Genomic DNA, 19,800 nt, shown 5'->3' with positions numbered 1-19,800 from the left:
GTTTTTCCTGCGTACCACTTCAAGAAAGAGCTCAAACTCGCGTACCCCTTATAGCAGAAATTCATATTAATCTATACTAATATTATAAATTTGAAGGTAATGTCTGTCTGTAACCTTTTCATATCTAAACCGCTGAACAGGTTTTAATAAAATTTGGCACAGAGATAGCTTACATGTTGGAGATGGACATAGGCTACATTTTAATGCGAGAAAATTCGATATAATGAGGGCGAAGCTGTGGGTAGACAGCTAGTGATAAATAGAATAAGTTTTTTTTTACATTTATTACCTTTAAAATACAGTTCTAATAATAATGAAAATAACATAAGGTTATTTAATGTGACAAATGTGCACGATTTTCTTTGCACAACTTTGTAAAATCTGGTTGCTTTTTGATCAGCTTCAGTCTCAAGTCATCTTCGAGTTGAAGTCGGTGACGATGTTTAGTTTTCATGTTTGTCATGGTCGAAAATCCGCTCTCGCAGAGGTATGTTGTGCAAAATGGTAGTAAATATTTTATTGCCGCTTCGCTGACATGATAAATGTCTTTTAGGTCAGCCCAAAAATTACCCAGTGATTGCTCTGCAAAACAACTCTTGAGTCTGCTGTTGCATGAAATGTCTATTAATTCGTCGTGGTCAGAGATGGGAAGGTGGTTGGTGGAGTTATTGCAATAGCGACAAAAATTTTAAAAATTAATTTCGCGAAAACAAATTGTGTTAATTGTACAATTTTTGTTTCTTGCGCAAGAATTTCATTTAGGTATTGCCGCAAATGCATTTTTTTGATGAAATTTCGAGAATATTTTTAGTTATAAATAAACGAATTTGTGCATTCTACATCATGTTGTAAATTGCCAAATTTTTTTGATTGCTTCATCTCCTGCATTTAAATTTTAAATCGACCAATTTTAGATTGCCGCGCGTACCCCTTCATGCAATTTTGCGTACCCCCGGGAGTACGCGTACCACTAATTGGGAACCATTGATCTAATGCAAGTTTTAATCATATTCTAAATTATGCATTAAAAGTTTAATTGAAATTGCAATACTTAAACAGTAACATCACTATATATACTTATTACCATACAATTTATATCAATCAATCTTCCATTGAAAATGGATGGGTTGAATCCTGTAAGTTTTACGTTCTCAAGCTTAGCTAGAGAACGTAAGTTTTACGTTCTCTAGCTATTTACTACTAGCTATTACTACTATTATCTACTAGCTATCTATTTACGTTCTCTAGCTTAGCTAGAGAACGTAAAACTCTTGATAGAATGACATGGATTCAGACAATAAAAAATCAATTTGTTCTTAGCTGGGACCTTTCCCCATCTATTCTAGTGTAAAATGCTATGTCAGACAAACTTCAGTGAGCATCCTTATGATGTGCCTTGAATAACTTGTTTCTTCTGTATTTTTCCTATTATACTTTAATTCCTGTTGAATTACTTTTATTTGATTTTATCTCTGTTCACTTGGCTTTCTTTATAGTTTTTAGACATTCCATCTTATAATTAATTAATTTATTTATTTTTTAATTATCCATGATAAGCATTGATTTCTAGCAAGTTTAATAGTATATTTCAGGAAGTGCCATGATTAGTTTATTTCCAATACAATATACTTTTTTCCTTTTAACAAGCAATAAAATAATTTTGCTTGATAATATTTAACTTACGAAAAATATACTTTAAAAAGTTACATTAAAATACTTTTAAAAAACTTTAAAAAGTCTTTTTCTCCAAGGAAAGTAGTTTGAATTGAATGTGTGAGAATCTTCCTCAATAAATGTATTTCATTTATTTAAATAGCTTTTTTACAATCTTTAAAAATATTATTAAAAAATATACATCTATCAATATTTTTATTTTAGGAACTAATTGTAGAATTTTTCAATCTAAAAACTGGAAATTATTGTATTGGAGTAAGTATTTGAATTCTAACTTAATTTTTACATAAAGGAAATTACAAAATTTTATAATACAGTAACTTGTGCATAAAATTTAATCCAATTTCCAAGAAAACATTATAAGAGTCTATTGATTTTAATTAATAGGTTGAACCACTTCATGAAAAATGCTATGGAGAGAGTTGTATAAAACGCATTGGAGGTTTTGTTAAAATAGAGAAAAATATGGGTAATTAGCATAATTTTTACATTTTTATTCTTATTAATAATAATCTGAAAAATATGGTGAAACTAGCTGAAGAAAATGTCAAATTGGTTTAAAAAATAACAAAATGTTTTGTTAGTTGAGGACTATTTACATTGAATACTTACATGCCAATGAATCTGACATGGTCTTAATGAATTTCATTGCTTTCCTTTCGCCCTCATCTAAGGAAACCAATTTTTCTTTTTATTGATGTGTGTTTGTACAGTCTTGTTCCATCATCTTTTATAAAAATATTTGCAAAGATTAAATAATTTCTCTCAATTGAAAAAGAAAGTAATCCTTAGTAGAGCATTCTGTAGCAAAACAATTTAAAATGATATACAGTATTTCAAAGAAACATTGAACATCAATGGGAAAATAATAATAAGATTTTTAAAATATCAATACTTTCAAAATATCCATTAGATTTGGTAAAGTAAATTACCAGTATTTGGGTGAAACAACAAGTATTTGGGTTGCTATACAGCATTCTCTTTACGAATAACCATTTTCCAGGAACTTTTTGAATGCCCCTCATAGACATGATACTTTACTAACAACATTCTTGTAATTTTTGAAAAAGACTACAGTTACTATGCCCTATAGTGATTATCTTGTGAGGAAAAAGATCAGTTTCAGTTTGTTTTGAATTGCCCTCAAGTATTTGATAAATATATTTTAATTATAATAATTTATAAATTTTATATATTTTAAATTAGATCCATTGATCATTAAATCAAAAGAAGAAATGTTTATTAATCCATATTTTGCTTTTCTAATAATTATTCCTGTAATGTGCACTTTCATAGTATGGATTTTAAATAATCATTGTAAGTATTGCATTTGAATTTAGCTAATTAAATTTATAAAGAATTTTAATGAATTATTTGCTTAATAATTTTTCATTAAATCTATTTAGTAAATACAAAGTTTTAAATATTGAACTACAGAAATTGTCAATTGACATTGCTAAAAAATTTCAGATGAAAATTATTAAACAACACATAGTTTTGCCAAATACTTTCATTAACTTTTACTTCAGATATCTTAAGACTAAATTTATTCTCTATTTGTATTTTTGTACTGAAGATGTTATAAAATTTAAATAAAAATTTTTAAAATACTAAATAATTTATTTTACTTTTAAAATAAAAAGTTTGTGCTAAAGATTTCTCACTTTTACTTAAACAAAAATGGAACTTAAGTCTTACAATAAGTTCTAAAATTAAGATATATTTTTCTGAATAGTTAAAAATAGTTTAGGACAGTTACATGTTACTATTCATGATTTAGTTGTTTTCAATGAAGCAACTGAAATGCAAATAATAACATGTAGCTATTTCAAATCAATTTTAACTACTGTTAAAATTTATTGGTTAACCAAGTTTTGGACCATCAATATAAAAGATGACCCAAATTTCTTATTTTGTGGCTTGTTTTTCTATTCATTGTTTATTAACAACTAAAAACTTTGTACCACTAATTTTAGGAGCTGCAATCATTTTAATATTAAATTAATATAATTATTATTTAATTTTCATACATTGAATAACAAATAGTAATTGTAAATGATATTTTCAGTGAGAAAAGTACATTATATTTGTTCTTCACATCACAGAAACAATGAGGCAATTGAAACTGAAATTGGTATGTGTAATTTATATAACTAAAAACAATTTTGTAAGTTCAATAATATTTGTAATTTCTATACTTTCTAAATAGTTTAAATATATACACTCAACAATTATTAATTATATTAGTTAGAAATAATTAACCAACTCCAGGGCAGGTCTGGAAAATATGAAGTCCATATCAGGTTTGGATAGGAATGATTCAACCAGAGAAATACAGATTAAAATGTTTTCTTGATATTCAACACTTTTACAAAATCTTCAATTTCAGATTTAATATAATTGCACTTTCCTTGCTTTCATTTGAGTGAAAGTTGATTTTAGTGCAAATCTCAAGAATTTTCTTCTTAATTTTATGTTATTCTATTTTTTCTATATTTTTGTTTTGTTTTTGAAATCCTGGACCATGCTCTCTACTTGCTGTGCTCAAAGGCAGGTCCTGACCAACTGTTGTGAGTAATTACAGCTGTTACATTTGTAATAGCTTATCATTAAAATATGAAAAATTCATTCTTTATTAGAATTCTTAGTTGAAAGAAATGGAAGCATTTATAATAGGACATCAATAAAAACTTTTAGTGTGTATTCTCTAGAATAATTAAAACCTTCCTTGTTCCATGGATTTTATAATTTAATTATAAATTTGTGTAAAATGACTAATTACAGCTATTATACCATGTACATAGCAATCATTCTTATTTTGTAATTGGCCATTGATGATACACATTGAATTATTAAATATGTCAAAAATTGAATTAATAGCCAATATAATATATCTCTAACACTTTAAAATTATTTCTTATATTACTCAGTTTATAGAACACAAGTATTTATAAATCATGTATTTTTAATAATAATGAATAGAAATAGTATAATGAAAAATGAATTTAATAACTAACCAGACCTACTATCTAAAGAAATAATAATCAAAATTATTAACAAGATATGAATAGCTTAAGAAAAGAAAAGTATTACGCAAGAATATTTATTGCTAAAGCATCATGATGTGCTAATACTTTGAATACATATAAATTATGCAGAATTATATTTCAAACTTCTTTTGTACATTAAATATTTTGCTGATTTATGTTCATAAGTTAAACAGAATAGCCCAAAAATACATACATTGTTTAGAACAGACTTTTTCCTCTTCCTTAATCTAGTACAGTTGTGAGACTTGTGATATAATCAACCTGTAGTCACAACAAATGAATCTGAAATTAATACAAAATTAGGATTATTATTTAATTATGAAAGAATATCTTCTAGCATAAATCATAAATATTTTTTTAATTTGATTTTTAATTCTTTCTTTGGATTTATTTAACTCTCATCAAATATTACTACTTCATTTTTAAGTTTTCAACAGTAGCTAACCTATTTTTCTAAAATTTATTTGGGTTTTTCAAGGCCTCAACAGCATTCTTTTGAAACCTTGAAAAACCCAAATAACTTTTAGAAAAATAGGTTAGCTACTGTTGAAAACTTAAAAATGTAGTAGTAGTATTTGATGAGAGTTAAATAATATAGTATACAATGACACTTCACGCCAACAAAGTTATTATATGATTATAACACTTACGTGTTGTGGAGTTACAGGAGTGGAGTCTTGGAGAATGAACTCATCCGCTAGCACTTTCAGTAGTATATAACTACCATCTTCAGGCGGTCTATCGAATACAACATCTTAAGATTTTCGAACACTTATCCGATGGTTTCACAAATTTCGGATATTCGAAATTATCGAACAATATTTCCATCGAATTAACTGATTTTTTCGTTTTCGAATGTTATTTAAAAATTGTTTTATGCATCATAGCATCGGAGTTATTTATGCATCAGAGTTAGATAAATCCAAAGAAAGAATTAAAAATCAAATTAAAAAAATGTTTATGATTTATGCTAGAAGATATTCTTTCATTAAAAAAATTAAAAAAATTAAAAAAAAAAAGAATATTTCATTCTTTCATAATTAAATAATAATCCTAATTGGCCATTGGCTAACATTTATGCTAACATGGAGAGCTGTCAGTGCAAAGACTGCTTTGGGCCCCTCTTTCGGAAGCCAAGCTTATACATATATCATAATGATATAGAAGTAGAAAAATAATATAGTATAAATGTTAGCCAATAGCCAAAGTTATTTCATTATTTGGAAAAAATAATCAGAAAACAGACATTTTTTAAGTTTTTCCCTCTGATGAGCCCCCTAAAACTCATGGGCCCAGTGTTGTACTGGCTGCACACTCTCTCTTAGGGTCTGGGATTTTTCTTCTGATGTAGATGTGAGACTTATGTTTTAATGTTATAACAAAATTGGCTACTCAAGTATTATATAAACTTAGTTCAGGCTGTAATATATGTTAGGCAAATTGCTATTGTACACAATATGAAAATGTTGATCATTGACATATACAATAAATTGGTTTTATTCAAATATGGCAATACAACACATGGACAATCTGCTGAGAGGGGAATGCCTTTCAGGAGGTATTTTATGAAAAACTGGTCTCTATTTAGATGTTACTAACATGAAGAAAACTTGGAAAACTCCATGTGGCCAGCCTGTTGGTGAGGCGTAAACCCAAGATTAACTACCAGTGTTCAGTGGTTTTATCCACTCAACCACTATGGACTGATATATCCTGTAAATTGTTTTAAGTTATTTATTTTATATATCTGAACTCCTGTAACAAATTGATAGGAGGTAATAGTAAGGGTCAATACATGCCACTTTGATCCTGTGAACCAAGGGATTCCTGTAGCATCCCTTGATTCACAGGATCAAAGTGGCTTAATGTATCTCCTGTATCCTTTAGGAAATACAGGAAGATAAACATTTGATGTTGTTGCCTCTGTTCTTTACCTGTAAAGCATGCATGTTGTGTGGGAAAGCTGTGAAGCAGAAATTACTTGCATTGTACAAATGTCAAATGCATGAAAATGTTTCAAAACTTGAACTTTTTGTGTTTAAATCTCCACTAAACGGGTACAGTTTTTGGAGTAAGGAAAGGAAAAACATCAATTTTACAAATAATTTTACAATTAACAAATTTATTGTTTGTTTTTAACATTGTTTCTGATATAAAAAGAAATAATTTAATCATTTATTTATACAATTGTATACTTTTATATAAATTTGTATGCACCATTGGCATTCTAATAAAAACAAAAATACAAAAGTAAGTGTAACTGTGCAATGCAAATTAAAAGCATATCAATTTATTCTGTATTGCTATAGCCTTCCTGCATCTGACAGTGTATATTCTCTTCATAAATACTCTATGATTTCAATTACTGCTAATAAATGCAAATTACAGCTGTTACATCTGTAATAACTTATCATTAAAATATGAAAAATTCATTATTTCTTAGAATTCTTAGTTGAAAGAAATAGAAGCATTTATAATAAGATATCTAACTCTATCACTTTGCTCAGGATGATTCCATAAAATCTACCTTTTTTTTTTAGCAATTTCATTACAGGTTTAGCCAAGCCCATAATGAGGTGGCTGGTGATGAGGGACAGGGCCCACATCTGAATAGACCACCACTCAAAAATATTCTTGGAAGTTTTGAAGCCTGTTTGAAATAAATTCCAGGCTCACAGAGCAGTAGGCTGCCACTATAATCAACCATTTGAATATCTAGCCATCCATAAAAATCTACTCATGAACAGCAAAATATGAATGATTTACAGAACAGCCAACAGGAGCAGTAGCAGCACCAAATGTTTATCCCCTGTATCTCCTAAAAGAGTCTGCAGTATCTCCAGTTCTGTAGGATCAGAGTTGCTTGTATTGATCCCTATTATCATCTCTATCAGTTTATTGCATAAGTTCAAATATATCTTGTATAAATTTTGTTATTGCATAAGATTTATAAATTATCTAAAATACATTAATGCATATAATTCTTATTAATATTAAATTTATTAACATTAATGTTAGAATAATATATATAGTATGAGTTTATAACATATAGGATAAGTCAAAAGTCTCCATAAGTAAGCAAACAGCTGTTTTTATTATGCATATGGAAATACTTCTTCAGATTGTTTATGCTTTCCTGATCTATTTGGCTTTTAATTACCCTACAAATAAAAAAATTACAGAGATGAAGTCAAAAATTTTAATTTCCCAATTTATAAAACCATGAAAATCAGTGTAAGAGATTTTTGTCATTTACAATATTTCTCAATCTTAAAACTTTTACCTTTTTTGAATGAAGATTGAGAATAATTTTTGAATTTCTTCAATATATATATATATATATTTTTTTTGAACTCTCCTGCCTTTTTGCTCTTCCATATTTCTTTCTTTGTCTCTAGGACACTTAACAGAAACAAGGTGAAAGGTTGTTGTTCTATATTAAAAAATGAGAAAGAAGAAAATAAAAAACCAGGGAAGGACCAGGAGATAATTAAAAAAAAACAAGTAAAACGGCAAAACCGTATTTGGGACAAGACTGTCTCTGAGACAGAATCACTTTGATGCTCAAGGCAGGTCTCGTTCTCACTCTCCTATCTTCTTTGATATCACTGCTTTTGGGCACGATCGTTAAAACTTCACTTGCCTCAACCACGAGCCATTTTCGGTGAATGTTCTGTCTGTAAAAATTTACTAAGAAACTGATAATTTACTTAATTTGTATCGGTAGTGCAATATTTTACAATAGCATCAATATATAATATAAATCCAAGATCACATGGCTGTCGACTCAAAAGGTCAATTAACGAGAAGTGAAAAAATGTCTCTCCTACCTTGTCCCTGATGTCCACGTTGACCTCGACCACGTGTTTTGTGTCTTTTGTTCTGTCGTTAAAAATTTACTAAAAAACTGATAATTTACTTAATTTGTATTGGCGGAGTGATATTTACAACAGCGTTGATATATAATGTAAATCCAAGATCGGCACGGCTGTCAAATCGAAAGGTAGTAAAAAAATTTCTTCTCGTTAGAGTTTAAGAGCAAAGTGAGGTCAAAGGGCAAAGGTCACACGCAGGTGCCCTCAGTCCTAAGGTTCACTTCTTAGAATGACTGCGGGTGGTACTCTCCCCTACCTGACTTCAGTGGGGTGAGGTGGCTGTTTTGCCTGTTTGTAGAAGAGGGTCGCTATTTTGGATTTTCAGTCTCCTGACTACCTACAAGTCTTGATTTTTTTATATGCAAATGATTTGGGCACCTAATACTCTGTGCCAAATATCAACTCTCTACATGTACTCTTTCATACCTCTATGCTGATAAGAACATGAGGCAATACAATTTCATAAACAAGACATAGTCTTGTCAACAAAAGTATATATGATCAGACTCCAAGCAAGAGAGATGAAAAATCTGGAGAGGACATGGAATATATTTTGAATTGGATTGTGAATTGCTGGTGAAGGTGGCCAACTGTACAAAACTAAAGATGACAATATTTTCAACAGTATACAATGAAAAACTAATAGATGATGATAAAGTCCTTACTTGATTTCATGACATATTGTTGGTGGTCCATTTGATTTGTTTTTCTTTTTGTTGTCTATATTCAATCTAATAATCAGTTTTCTATCCTATCTCTCTTTAATTTCTTCCTTTATCTTCTAGTTTTAGCAAAATTGCATATATAATTAATGTCTGGGAATTTTCATAGCCACAATTTTCCTCATTTTACATTTATGTCTGTGGATATATTTTCTATCATAGCACACTTGAGTGAACTGTAATGTGTAAAAATAAATAAATTAATTGAATTTTTAACCTATGTATCAGAAGGATCTATGTTTGATTTATTTCAGATTGTGACCTTCTCTCCACTGCTTAATATATCGTCACAATTGTAATAATTTATATATATTAGAGTTATTTGATTTAAATAAAAAAATAATATATGTTCAAGTGAATATAATTTTTAATATGTTATTAATTATTGTTAATTTTTGTAGTAACAAATACTGGATTTCCTTTTTACTGTTAATATTTCTTTTGTAGAATCTTCAAGCAAAAAAGTAGAAGTTCTTCTTTTGTTTTGTCAAGACTGTGTAGAATATGGCAGAAAATTGAAAGATCTTTTTGAGAACTGTTTCAAAGTTAAAAAAGTAAATTCTGTGTTAAATTTGGAAGATGAAGTCCAAATTTTACAAAAAGGAACTGAATGGATCTCCCATCATCTAGAAGAGTACCTAGAAATATTTAAAAAATCTGAAACAATAAAAAAAGTCATTATTATAGAGTCAGAAAAAAGTGTCTATTATCAGAAATTGAGAATGAACAATCAGATGGAATTCCAAAAAGAGGTATTACATGGTATATTATTATTAAATTTAATTTAAATTTATTTATAATTGAAGATATTTACTTATATCTTTTAATTAAAAAAGTAATTTTAAAGCATTGGGTATATAAATATATAAATTATATACTGTAATTTTGAGCAGATAACCTATAAGTTATTTGTGTTTGAAAGATAATTTGAAAGGGATAGGTTATATGCCAATTTTAAATTCCAATCATGAATTAAAGTTGATTCACACTATATAACTGACCCTTTGGACTGACAATTATCTATTTCATGCATTCACAAGAAATGACACCAAGTGTCTATGATATACTCCCCACTGTTTTTACAACCAACCTATTTCGATGGATTAAGATTTTAATTTTTTAATAAATACAGTAATACCCTGAACTTACGTGATAGGTGGGACCGAGCGGTAACCGCGTAAGTCAAATTCGTGTAAGTCAGGATATAATTTCGCATATAAATACATACAAATAATTTTTAATTGGGGCCGGAGACTAAAGAAAACAACAATTTAGAAAAAAATGTTTAATAAAATCTTAGATAATACATATGTATAACAAATTAGGCCTACATTATTTTACAATTTTTCACATTTACTTGATTATCATGCCATAATTTTAACATTGTTTCCATCTCAGCGATAATACCGTGACGTTTACGAATGATGCTTGAATTTAAAGATTGAGCATTTTTCACAGCTTCGAGAATTTTTTTTTTTTTTTTGCTTTTTATAATTGTTCTGACCGTCAATTCAGATCAAACTTCTTTGCCAATTCACAAATTTTCATTTTTGTATTGAAGTCTTTAATAATGGATACGTTCGTAAAGTCAAACGAGTTAAACGCGTTAGTAACGAATCATTCGAAAAGTCTAACGAAATAGGAATAACAATGACGTCATTCTCGTTTAACTCGTTTGACTTTACGAACGTACCCAATGTTAACTTTACATTCCAAAGATAAAGTTTTTCTTTTCTTGTTTGATGCAGAAGAATTAGTTCTACTTCGTTTGGATGACATAGTAGAGTCTCTCGAGTCTCCGTAGATATAACAAACACAGAAATAAATAACACAAATTGTAGCTATGTGTCGATTCGACGTGACACATCTGAACATGTAAGCTGAACAATAGTGTGGGGGGAGTGAGTAATCAAGGGTTGCGTGGCATTCAAACAAAAGATGAATCGACGAGATTTGAAAATCGCGTAACTCCGGGTTCGCGTAAGTCAGGGTAGCGTAAGTCGAGGTATTACTGTATTTGCAATTAAGATATAAATTAATCTTCAGTCTTAAAATTTAATTCTTAAAGCTTTTTTAATCATAAATAATTATTGTATAATTTTAATAATAATAATAAAATTTTCTATTTAATTTTTCCAGGTTTATTTTATTATCATTACTAAATAAATGAAATAGAAATAAAATTTTAAAAATATCATATTTACTTTTACACTTAATTTACATAATTGGGACAGTTCATAAACACCTGCAATTGAATTATGGGCATGACCAGTGAGTGCAGAGGTGACTTTCTCAGTAGCTACTTCTCTGTTAAGGCTGTGACATATATACATGAGGTATCTTCAAACACGTTAGTGAAGACTACAAAAGTATATGTTTGTGTGTGTATATCATTGTACTAAGCTATTGTTTTTGCTAATGTGTGCTTGGAGTGAAAGTTATTTAATATTTTAAATTTTAATTAATGCAAAACAGATCCCTACATTACAGAATTTAAAAATTAAAGCAAAAAGATACTCATGCCCTTTTTGGTTTAGACTTTGTTAATTATTTTGAATTTAATAAAAATTAAATACAATTCAAAAGTTATTGTACTTATTAGTTAATGTTCGTATACGATAGCAGTATAACTGCCTATCTTTAAAAATTCATCTTATATTAAATTGGCATGCCATCTATGGAAGCTGTAGAAGCACAGATTCCCTTGTATTTTCTAATAAATAAATAAATACATATTGTGCGATTATTTTCACATTTTAACATACTTTGAATTAATTAAAATTAATATTTTATTATAACTATTATATATCGTATTACAAATTTCTATACTACATGTGAAAACAATGATAAGATGCTAATTGTATATTCGAACATAAATTCATATATGCACATTCTCAATGGAAGCACTGTATTGTCAAATATGGGATAACTTCCATGGTCCAATTATTTGAATTGTGTAAAGCAGCCAGATTATACGCATTCGTGTAATCTGGCTGCTCTAACAGAGCACCAACCTCACGCAGTTTAGATCATGGATGCTACACACCAAAATACGACATAACGCTTCCAATGATTCTATCCAGGGCCTGCACAGCTGCCCTATCATCGAATGTCACCACACGCCACTGTTATATTAAATATTAAGTTAGCCAAATAACAGTTCAAATAATTCAGAAATTAATATAATTATTATAGGTACATTGGTATCTTGTACTTCAAACACTAAATTTGACTCATAGTTCAAATGATGCTTTAAAGTTTGAACTGCACATTCACAAAACACATCAAACACAATCTGTTGTGCACTCAAGTTGTTTCTCTCTCTGTCATTACACTCATATGTTTTCAATGCTTTTTTTGCTTTATTTTTGATATGTTTGATTATATATATTGTGTGTTATTCATTGACTTGACAATTTCTTCCTGCAGTTTTTCTTTGTCAACACTTTGGGCACACTGTACACTTTGTATCCTTTAATTCAAAATTTCCCAACAGGAACTTTTTAAATCATATTTGACATGTTCCATGTTTAGGAGCATCTTCCCATACACATTACAATTCTTTTTTTACTGTTCGTATGGCATTATATCCTTTCCAAAACTCTAAGTAAATGCTTTTTATCTGAGGATATTTCCACTTGATTTTATTCAAACAAACTATGAAGTAAAAAGTTTAAAATATTGTTAATATGAGATTGTATTCTTTGTTTAGAAGCTTAATGTGTTACAACTGTTCTAATTAAATCACATTGTATGTTAAGTAATGACAGTTGTCAAAAATATGCAAAAACTTTATTCAACCAATCTTTACGTAGTGTGGCCAACCTGGCAACACTTACCGTACCCTTAGTTTTCAGTCTTTGTCTCCCGGACAGTCTGTCTGACCACGTGTACGACACTGCCGGCACTCTGTACAGTATTCGAGCGCTTAATAAATTTGTTTTATTAATTGAAATCTGCAATTATTTGATCAAGACTCCAAAGTAGTAACTATGATATCCGAGAAGTGTGTGGAAGCAACAAAGTCTAAGAGGAAGGTTGTAATATTGATGATTGAGATGAAAAAAGAACTTATTGTGAAGCTTGAAAGCAGTACAAATGTGATAAATCTTAATTCTTTTTGCCTCTATGTCCTTATTTTTATTGATTTCTGTTTTTACCCTTGTCTACTTTTGACTTTGTTTATTAATAGGACTTATTACAATGGTGTAATTTCTGGATTCAAATAGAGGAGAACTTAGTCAGAAAATTAAAACAAAATATCTTTATTGTCACCTGTACACTCTGCTTTTATGTTTTGGACCTGACAGTTCCTCTTTAACATGTTTACAGTAACACTACTTCTTTATTCTCTACTATTAATGCATCAATATTGACATAAAATATCCATTAAAGGGTTCTTAACATAATGTAGCTTCAAATAAAAGGTTGTCTCCATAGATGAAAATTGTTTTGAACTGTCACTGGCATTTGAAACAATAGGAAGAAAAAAGAAAACAAAGACAGTATTTGTATTTTCACATTATTTTATATTTTAATGTAAATGTTAATATTGTCGGCCAAGTTTTTATCTTTATAAAGTTCATCAATTTGTACATTAACATTTACAAATCAACAAAGGCTATAGCAAGATAAGATGGTAAATTGGCCCCATAGAGATAATGGGATGAAAACTGGTCCAAAAGTAGATGTCAGTGAGTGGCTAATTACTGACCAATATTGGATCAAATTTTTCATGAATTTTGAGATTAAGTACAAAAATTGACTTTTGAATTTTCAAAATTTTGCTGTTTCTTTGTGTTAAAATGCAAAGTATATACCTTATTTTTTCAATAATGGCATATATAAATATGCCATTGAAAAAGTAAGGTATATATTAAGGTATAAGGTGTATATTAGAAAACTTTTTGGTGCAAAATTCAAATAGAAAATAAAGTTTGCAAAAAAATGATTTTACTGGTTTAGAACAGAACTAATTTCAAAATTTTTTAGAAACTTCTGCTATCTAAATTGAATAAAAAAAAAAAATTTCTAACTTCATTTTCAATATATAAAGTAGTTAAAAAATAAAATAAAATCTGAAAATCAATAAAAATTTTAATCATATAACATCTAGAAATGAATATTTTTACTTGATAGTTTTTTCTTTGCTCTCATAGTAGTGTGAGGTTATTAGGGCAGAAAAACTTATACAGGTAACCCCCATATAACACGGCAATTCTATAGCATGGATTCACTTCTAACACGGTTCGAGAATTGGGAACATCCCCCATATAACACAGTGGTTTTATAGCACAGGTTTACTCTAACACAGTTCGGGAATTGGGTAAAATCCTCGTACAACATAAAATGTAATAAAGGGTGCGTTCTTTTATACTTCCGCATAACTCCGCGCAAGCATTCTAATTGTTTTCATGGCTACTTTGAATGCTCTTTCAACAAATAATCCATTTAATGGTTAAATTTTACAATTGGGACCCTTCTTTTGCCTCTAAAAGCTCATTTTAGAATTATAAATTCCTCCATTGCAATACTATCGATAGTGCGGGTGCCACCATCTTTCTTTCACCATCATTCCTAAATGCCTACAAACTGCAGTGTACTCCCATTGCAGAGCGACCGCTATTAACGAACTCACCCAAAAACTGTTACCAGTTGATGATGCTCATGCTGAGATCATCATATAGGATGAGTAATCCTCTGGTAAAATATTTACTTAAATAATAAATAAGTATTTTACCTATGAAAAAAATGAATAATAAATCCGATTTAAATAAGAATTTAATTAACAGCATGTTTTTTTAATTTTTGGAACCTAACCCCCCTTTTCACACTAGTTCTTTGTTTCATATAACACGGATTTGCATAACAATTTTTGGAACATAACTCCCGTGTTATATGGGGGTTACCTGTATTTACAAAATTGAATAAAGTTAATTATTAATAAAACTGATACTACTGAATTTATTTTAAAAGTTTTTGCATGAAATTCAAATTTGAAAATGATTAATAAACAATATTTTAGATTAAAGCAAAGAAGCAACTTCTAAAATTTTGAGACATGTTTATATCACACAATTATATACTACAAAAAAAAAAAACAAATATGGGTATCCCCTGTATAACACAGTAGTTAGGTTCTGAAAAAATGCTGTTATGCAAATCCATGCTGTATGAAAAATAAAGGACTAGTACAAAACAAAGTTCCAAAAGTTAGCAAAAGTATATTATTTTTTTTCACAATTAAAATATGTTTATTAGTTAATTATTGAATTCTCTAATAATCATAATCAAAAGTATTGCATGTTAATATTAATTTTTTTCTTTATTGCTAAACACTGTTAAATAAGGGTGTTTTCTTTTTAGCAAAATATCATCATCTGAGCTTTCCTGTTGACCTTAATCTCAATTATCAGCAACATCTTGGTATTTTTCTACATTTTCATAAAATCTTAGGCAAATGTAAGCAAATGAAAATATATCTTTAAAAATTTAATTTTTTTATGTAATAACTTTTAATCTATAAAACAAAATACAGTCAGTCTTTCAGTTTCATTTACATCACTATCATCAATGACAGCAACATCTAGTTTAAAATGAAAGTTAAATTAGGACATGGAAGAAGAAAAATGGTACAATCAGTTCTCATTTAAAAAAAAACAAGTGAAAGGCACCATTGAATATTTCAATATTCTAAACTCTGGGCAAATATGAGACAACATGCATGCTCATTTAAAAATATTGAATGAATTGCACTTAAAATTCTGACGTTTTGTATGGGAATGTCTCCAATTTTTGTTGGAGCAAATCATGTTGTACAGATTTCCTCAATTCTAGAACCATGTTAGAGTGAAACTGTGTTGTATGAGGGATGCCTGTAATTTGATTTTGTGAATAGAATTTATCTTTTAGACATTAGGCTCTAAGTGGTGGCAGTATTTTCAGCATAACCATGCTGGACATTTAGAGAAAGTTAATTTTTCTGAATTTTCTTGCACATGTAATATGAATAGAATAACAATTAGTGTAGCAATGTATTAATTTTTGGTGCAAAATTCAAATGTGCAAATAATCTAATAATAATGTTTTACAATATTAGTAGTTTAATAAAAGAAAAAAGTTTCAATATTTATGGAAATCTTTATATTATATTGCTATATACTACAAAAAATTATCAACTTGATTGTAACATGGTTAAAGAAAATGAAACTCCTAAGCATTAATAAAAGTGGATATTTTTTAACTAATCATATTTCATAATGACAGAAAATTTATTTTATTTGAATTATCTGGCATGTTGTTATGATATAAATATAATAATAAAGTTAATTGTTTTTCTGTACTGATAATCATATTACTATGAAACCAAGGAAATGAAAATGAATTTTACATGGTGTTGTTTAGTAATTGTTTATTGGTACAAATTAGCAGCAAGTTTTCTACTAACCTCTTTTTTCCTACATTTTACAACCTAGCTTTTGTAAATTGTTTGTTTAACCTTTTTGTTCTCACAATTAATTCAGTAGATTTAATAAGTTTAACAAATCTAGCATTAAGTGACAAAATATCCTCCTGTAATTGATTAAATTTAATAATATTTTCTTATTTACAGACATCTTCTCTGCACCAATATGATATTCTGTTTATACATGCAATATCAAATATCACCTCTAATCTATCTACAAGTTTATTGGATTACTTACATCTCCTTGTTGTTCATTTTAAAGATGCTTCAAAACTGCAAAATATAACTCCTGAACGAAGATTTTATATGCCTCAGGATTTAGTTAGATTATATTGTAATCTAACAAACCAAGAGTGGCAAATATGGAATGAAGAATGTATATTGAATAAATGGAAGGACAATTCATCTTATATTGAATTTATTAATTTTGTAGATAATTCATCTTGAATAATTCACATAATAAAATATGTTAATGCAACCTACCTCATTTACAGTATATCATACGTAATAGATTGTATCATCTGAAATATTAATGTTCATTGCATGTCTGATCCAGTAGTGTAACAGATTTTAATCTAGGAATTTTTGAACGTTACAGTAAACTTAACTAGACTTTTAGTTTCAAATATAATTATTCAAGTCTTTACTTACCTGAAAAAAAAAGTCAGTTTGATAGCATTATCTTGAGAAAAGTTCATCTTTTTCCTTCATCCACAAGAATTCAGTTTATTAATGTATTTTTGAAAGAAAGCATTTATTAATAATTAAAATATAAAACACGTTTCTGCATTAGTTATAAACTTTTATTAATTGTTAAATAATTTACAATTCACAATGTGATATTATCAATAATTAATTATAAACGCATCTATTTATTTCATTAAAAATGTATAAAAGTATTTGTTTTTAATTATCATTAAAAAATAATATAAACAATGCATTTATTTTGTAACAATCATTAATTGGATAATATATGACAATCTAATTAAAATTATTTAAAATTTCTCTCAGATTTATGTTAAAAAATCATTCATTACTACATTACTAAGTATTCACAAAGATCTTGTATGTATTAGTAAAGTTATTTATAATTGTTCCTTTCCTTTCTTTGCACAAGTTTTGATTCTTCATCATGTTCTAGACATTAATGAATTCTAACCATTTACACTGGGGGTTCCCAACAGGGTCATTAAGACATTTTCAGGGGCCAATCAAAAATGGCTCATTAAAAACTATTAGCCCAATGGGTTATGTATATGTTCAGAACGTACATTTTCACACTACATAGATCTTTTCTATGAAAATAGTGTATGGATTAGTATAAGCTCTTCAGATTTATTTATTTATTATTACTAACTGTATTAACAAAATAAAGATTGGAGTTGATAAAAAAATTGAGGAATCTTTGTAGGAGTCAACAGTCAAAAAAGTTTGGAGATCCCTGATTTACATAGAAGATAAATAGTTCCTCAATGTATTCCTCAGTGTATATTCTCAACTGTTGCAAGACAGAAATTTCAACTTTTACAATATCTTAAAACAAACTTACATATTACACTTCAAGAATACCACAATAAGTTATATCTGAAGAATATCCAATCTGTCATCCACTGAATTTGTTGAGATTCTTTCAGACTTGATAGAGTCCCATGTTATTGAACCTTTGTGACCACTCTATATGTATTAGATGAATTTTTAAGATATTTAGAGTATTTTCATCAGTAAAATCATCACAGTTTAGTTGGAGAAGTGTGTAAAATGACATTTATTATATATTGTTTTTCAGGTAAATTATATCAAATTTACCTTAAAATATCTCTTTTTATTATTTTAAGTTAATTTCTAGTTGATTATTTAAATATATACTTACAATCAAACCTCTGAACAACGGACACTTGAGAGATGATGAGGTTATTTTGCCTCAAACGTTCTGGAAAAAATGGTCGCTGTTAAGAGGTTCCGTTATTGCAGGTTTGATTGTATACTTATTTTATAAAGTAGTAAATAATGTAATAANGTCTTGTTTCATGGTTTAGCAGTTTTAAATCTTTTGGTGATCTCAGCTGATCTCACAGATACATTTAGAATAATTTTGGCGTAGTAAACACTAGTATTGTGATTTATTCCAAAGACACATGTAAAATTTTCCATCAAATTCCTTTATTAGTCGACTCAACTAATAAAGGAATTTATTTTGTCAAAGTATTTTTATGAATTTAAAACTCAAACGGGAAAATTTGTTCTACGGAAAAAATTATTAGTAAAGAAAAGATTTTCCTTCAGAACAAACTTCACTTGTTGAAAAGATGTAGCAAACAGCTATTACTTGATGAATGTTGCCTATTGTGAACAGTAGAATAATGATGAAAACAACCCAGAGATCAAGTCTATCTTATACCCTTTTTATAGACAGTTATATTTTATGTATTTTCGAATAGCAGTGATGTGTTTTAAAGGATCAAAAAATCACTACCTATATTTGAACCTGAGTAGTTTTCTCTGATTTCAATAACTAGTTGTAGTACATATCATACAGGATTGAAATGAGACTAAAATTCATTGCATTGATTGGCTGGCATTTAGCATCACTAAACAAGTTGTGATCTATCATGTGAGGAGGCTGAAGGACAAGTTTGCAATGAAATAACCAATTGGAATGAGGACAATGAAAGTTATAATGAAGATGAAAATGGTGAAGAATTGTTTCAAAGACTTTCCAATTTTTTATAAAAATAGGACCCACATATAAGTTGACATTTTATTGTTAATTTAACAATAAAATGTCAACTTAAATGTCCTATTTTTTTCAAAAAGCAAGTATTCCAAAACTGGGATTGATTTATATTCAGGCCAATATGGTACATAACATGATTTAAGTTCTCTATATTCATTAAGTTGATTCTGGAAGCAGATAATTTAAATAGAATTTATCTTTTGTGAATTTTTAGCACAAAGAGCAGATATTACTATTATCTATATATATATATATATGTGTGTGTGTGTATTTGTGAATT

At 28.4% G+C, this 19,800-nt stretch overlaps 1 protein-coding gene across 2 annotated transcripts; it reads left to right on the top strand.

The window, feature by feature from the left end:
• The first annotated feature begins 1,579 nt into the window (after nt 1-1,579).
• Nucleotides 1,580-17,404, top strand: LOC111635939. Of its 2 annotated transcripts, XR_002758462.1 has the most exons (7): nt 1,580-1,929; nt 2,062-2,143; nt 2,881-2,991; nt 3,743-3,808; nt 9,769-10,073; nt 15,688-15,783; nt 16,934-17,066. XR_002758462.1 is itself a non-coding variant. In XM_023381086.1 (6 exons), exons 2-6 carry the CDS (start codon nt 2,140-2,142, stop codon nt 17,231-17,233), a joined length of 786 nt encoding a protein of 261 aa, XP_023236854.1. In that variant the 5' UTR covers nt 1,582-1,929; nt 2,062-2,139; the 3' UTR covers nt 17,234-17,404. The 2 variants fall into 2 exon arrangements, 1 of the variants encoding a protein (XP_023236854.1); XM_023381086.1 differs by lacking the exon at nt 15,688-15,783 and having other exon boundaries at nt 1,582-1,929; nt 16,934-17,404.
• The last annotated feature ends 2,396 nt before the right edge of the window (nt 17,405-19,800 follow it).

The sequence above is a fragment of the Centruroides sculpturatus genome, unplaced genomic scaffold (genome assembly GCF_000671375.1).
Source record: "Centruroides sculpturatus isolate CEXI.00-Female unplaced genomic scaffold, Cexi_2.0 scaffold37, whole genome shotgun sequence".
In the NCBI taxonomy this organism is placed as follows: domain Eukaryota; kingdom Metazoa; phylum Arthropoda; class Arachnida; order Scorpiones; family Buthidae; genus Centruroides; species Centruroides sculpturatus.
The sequence above is the reverse complement of the archived record's forward strand: the minus strand, read 5'-3'. Positions and strand labels throughout refer to the sequence as shown.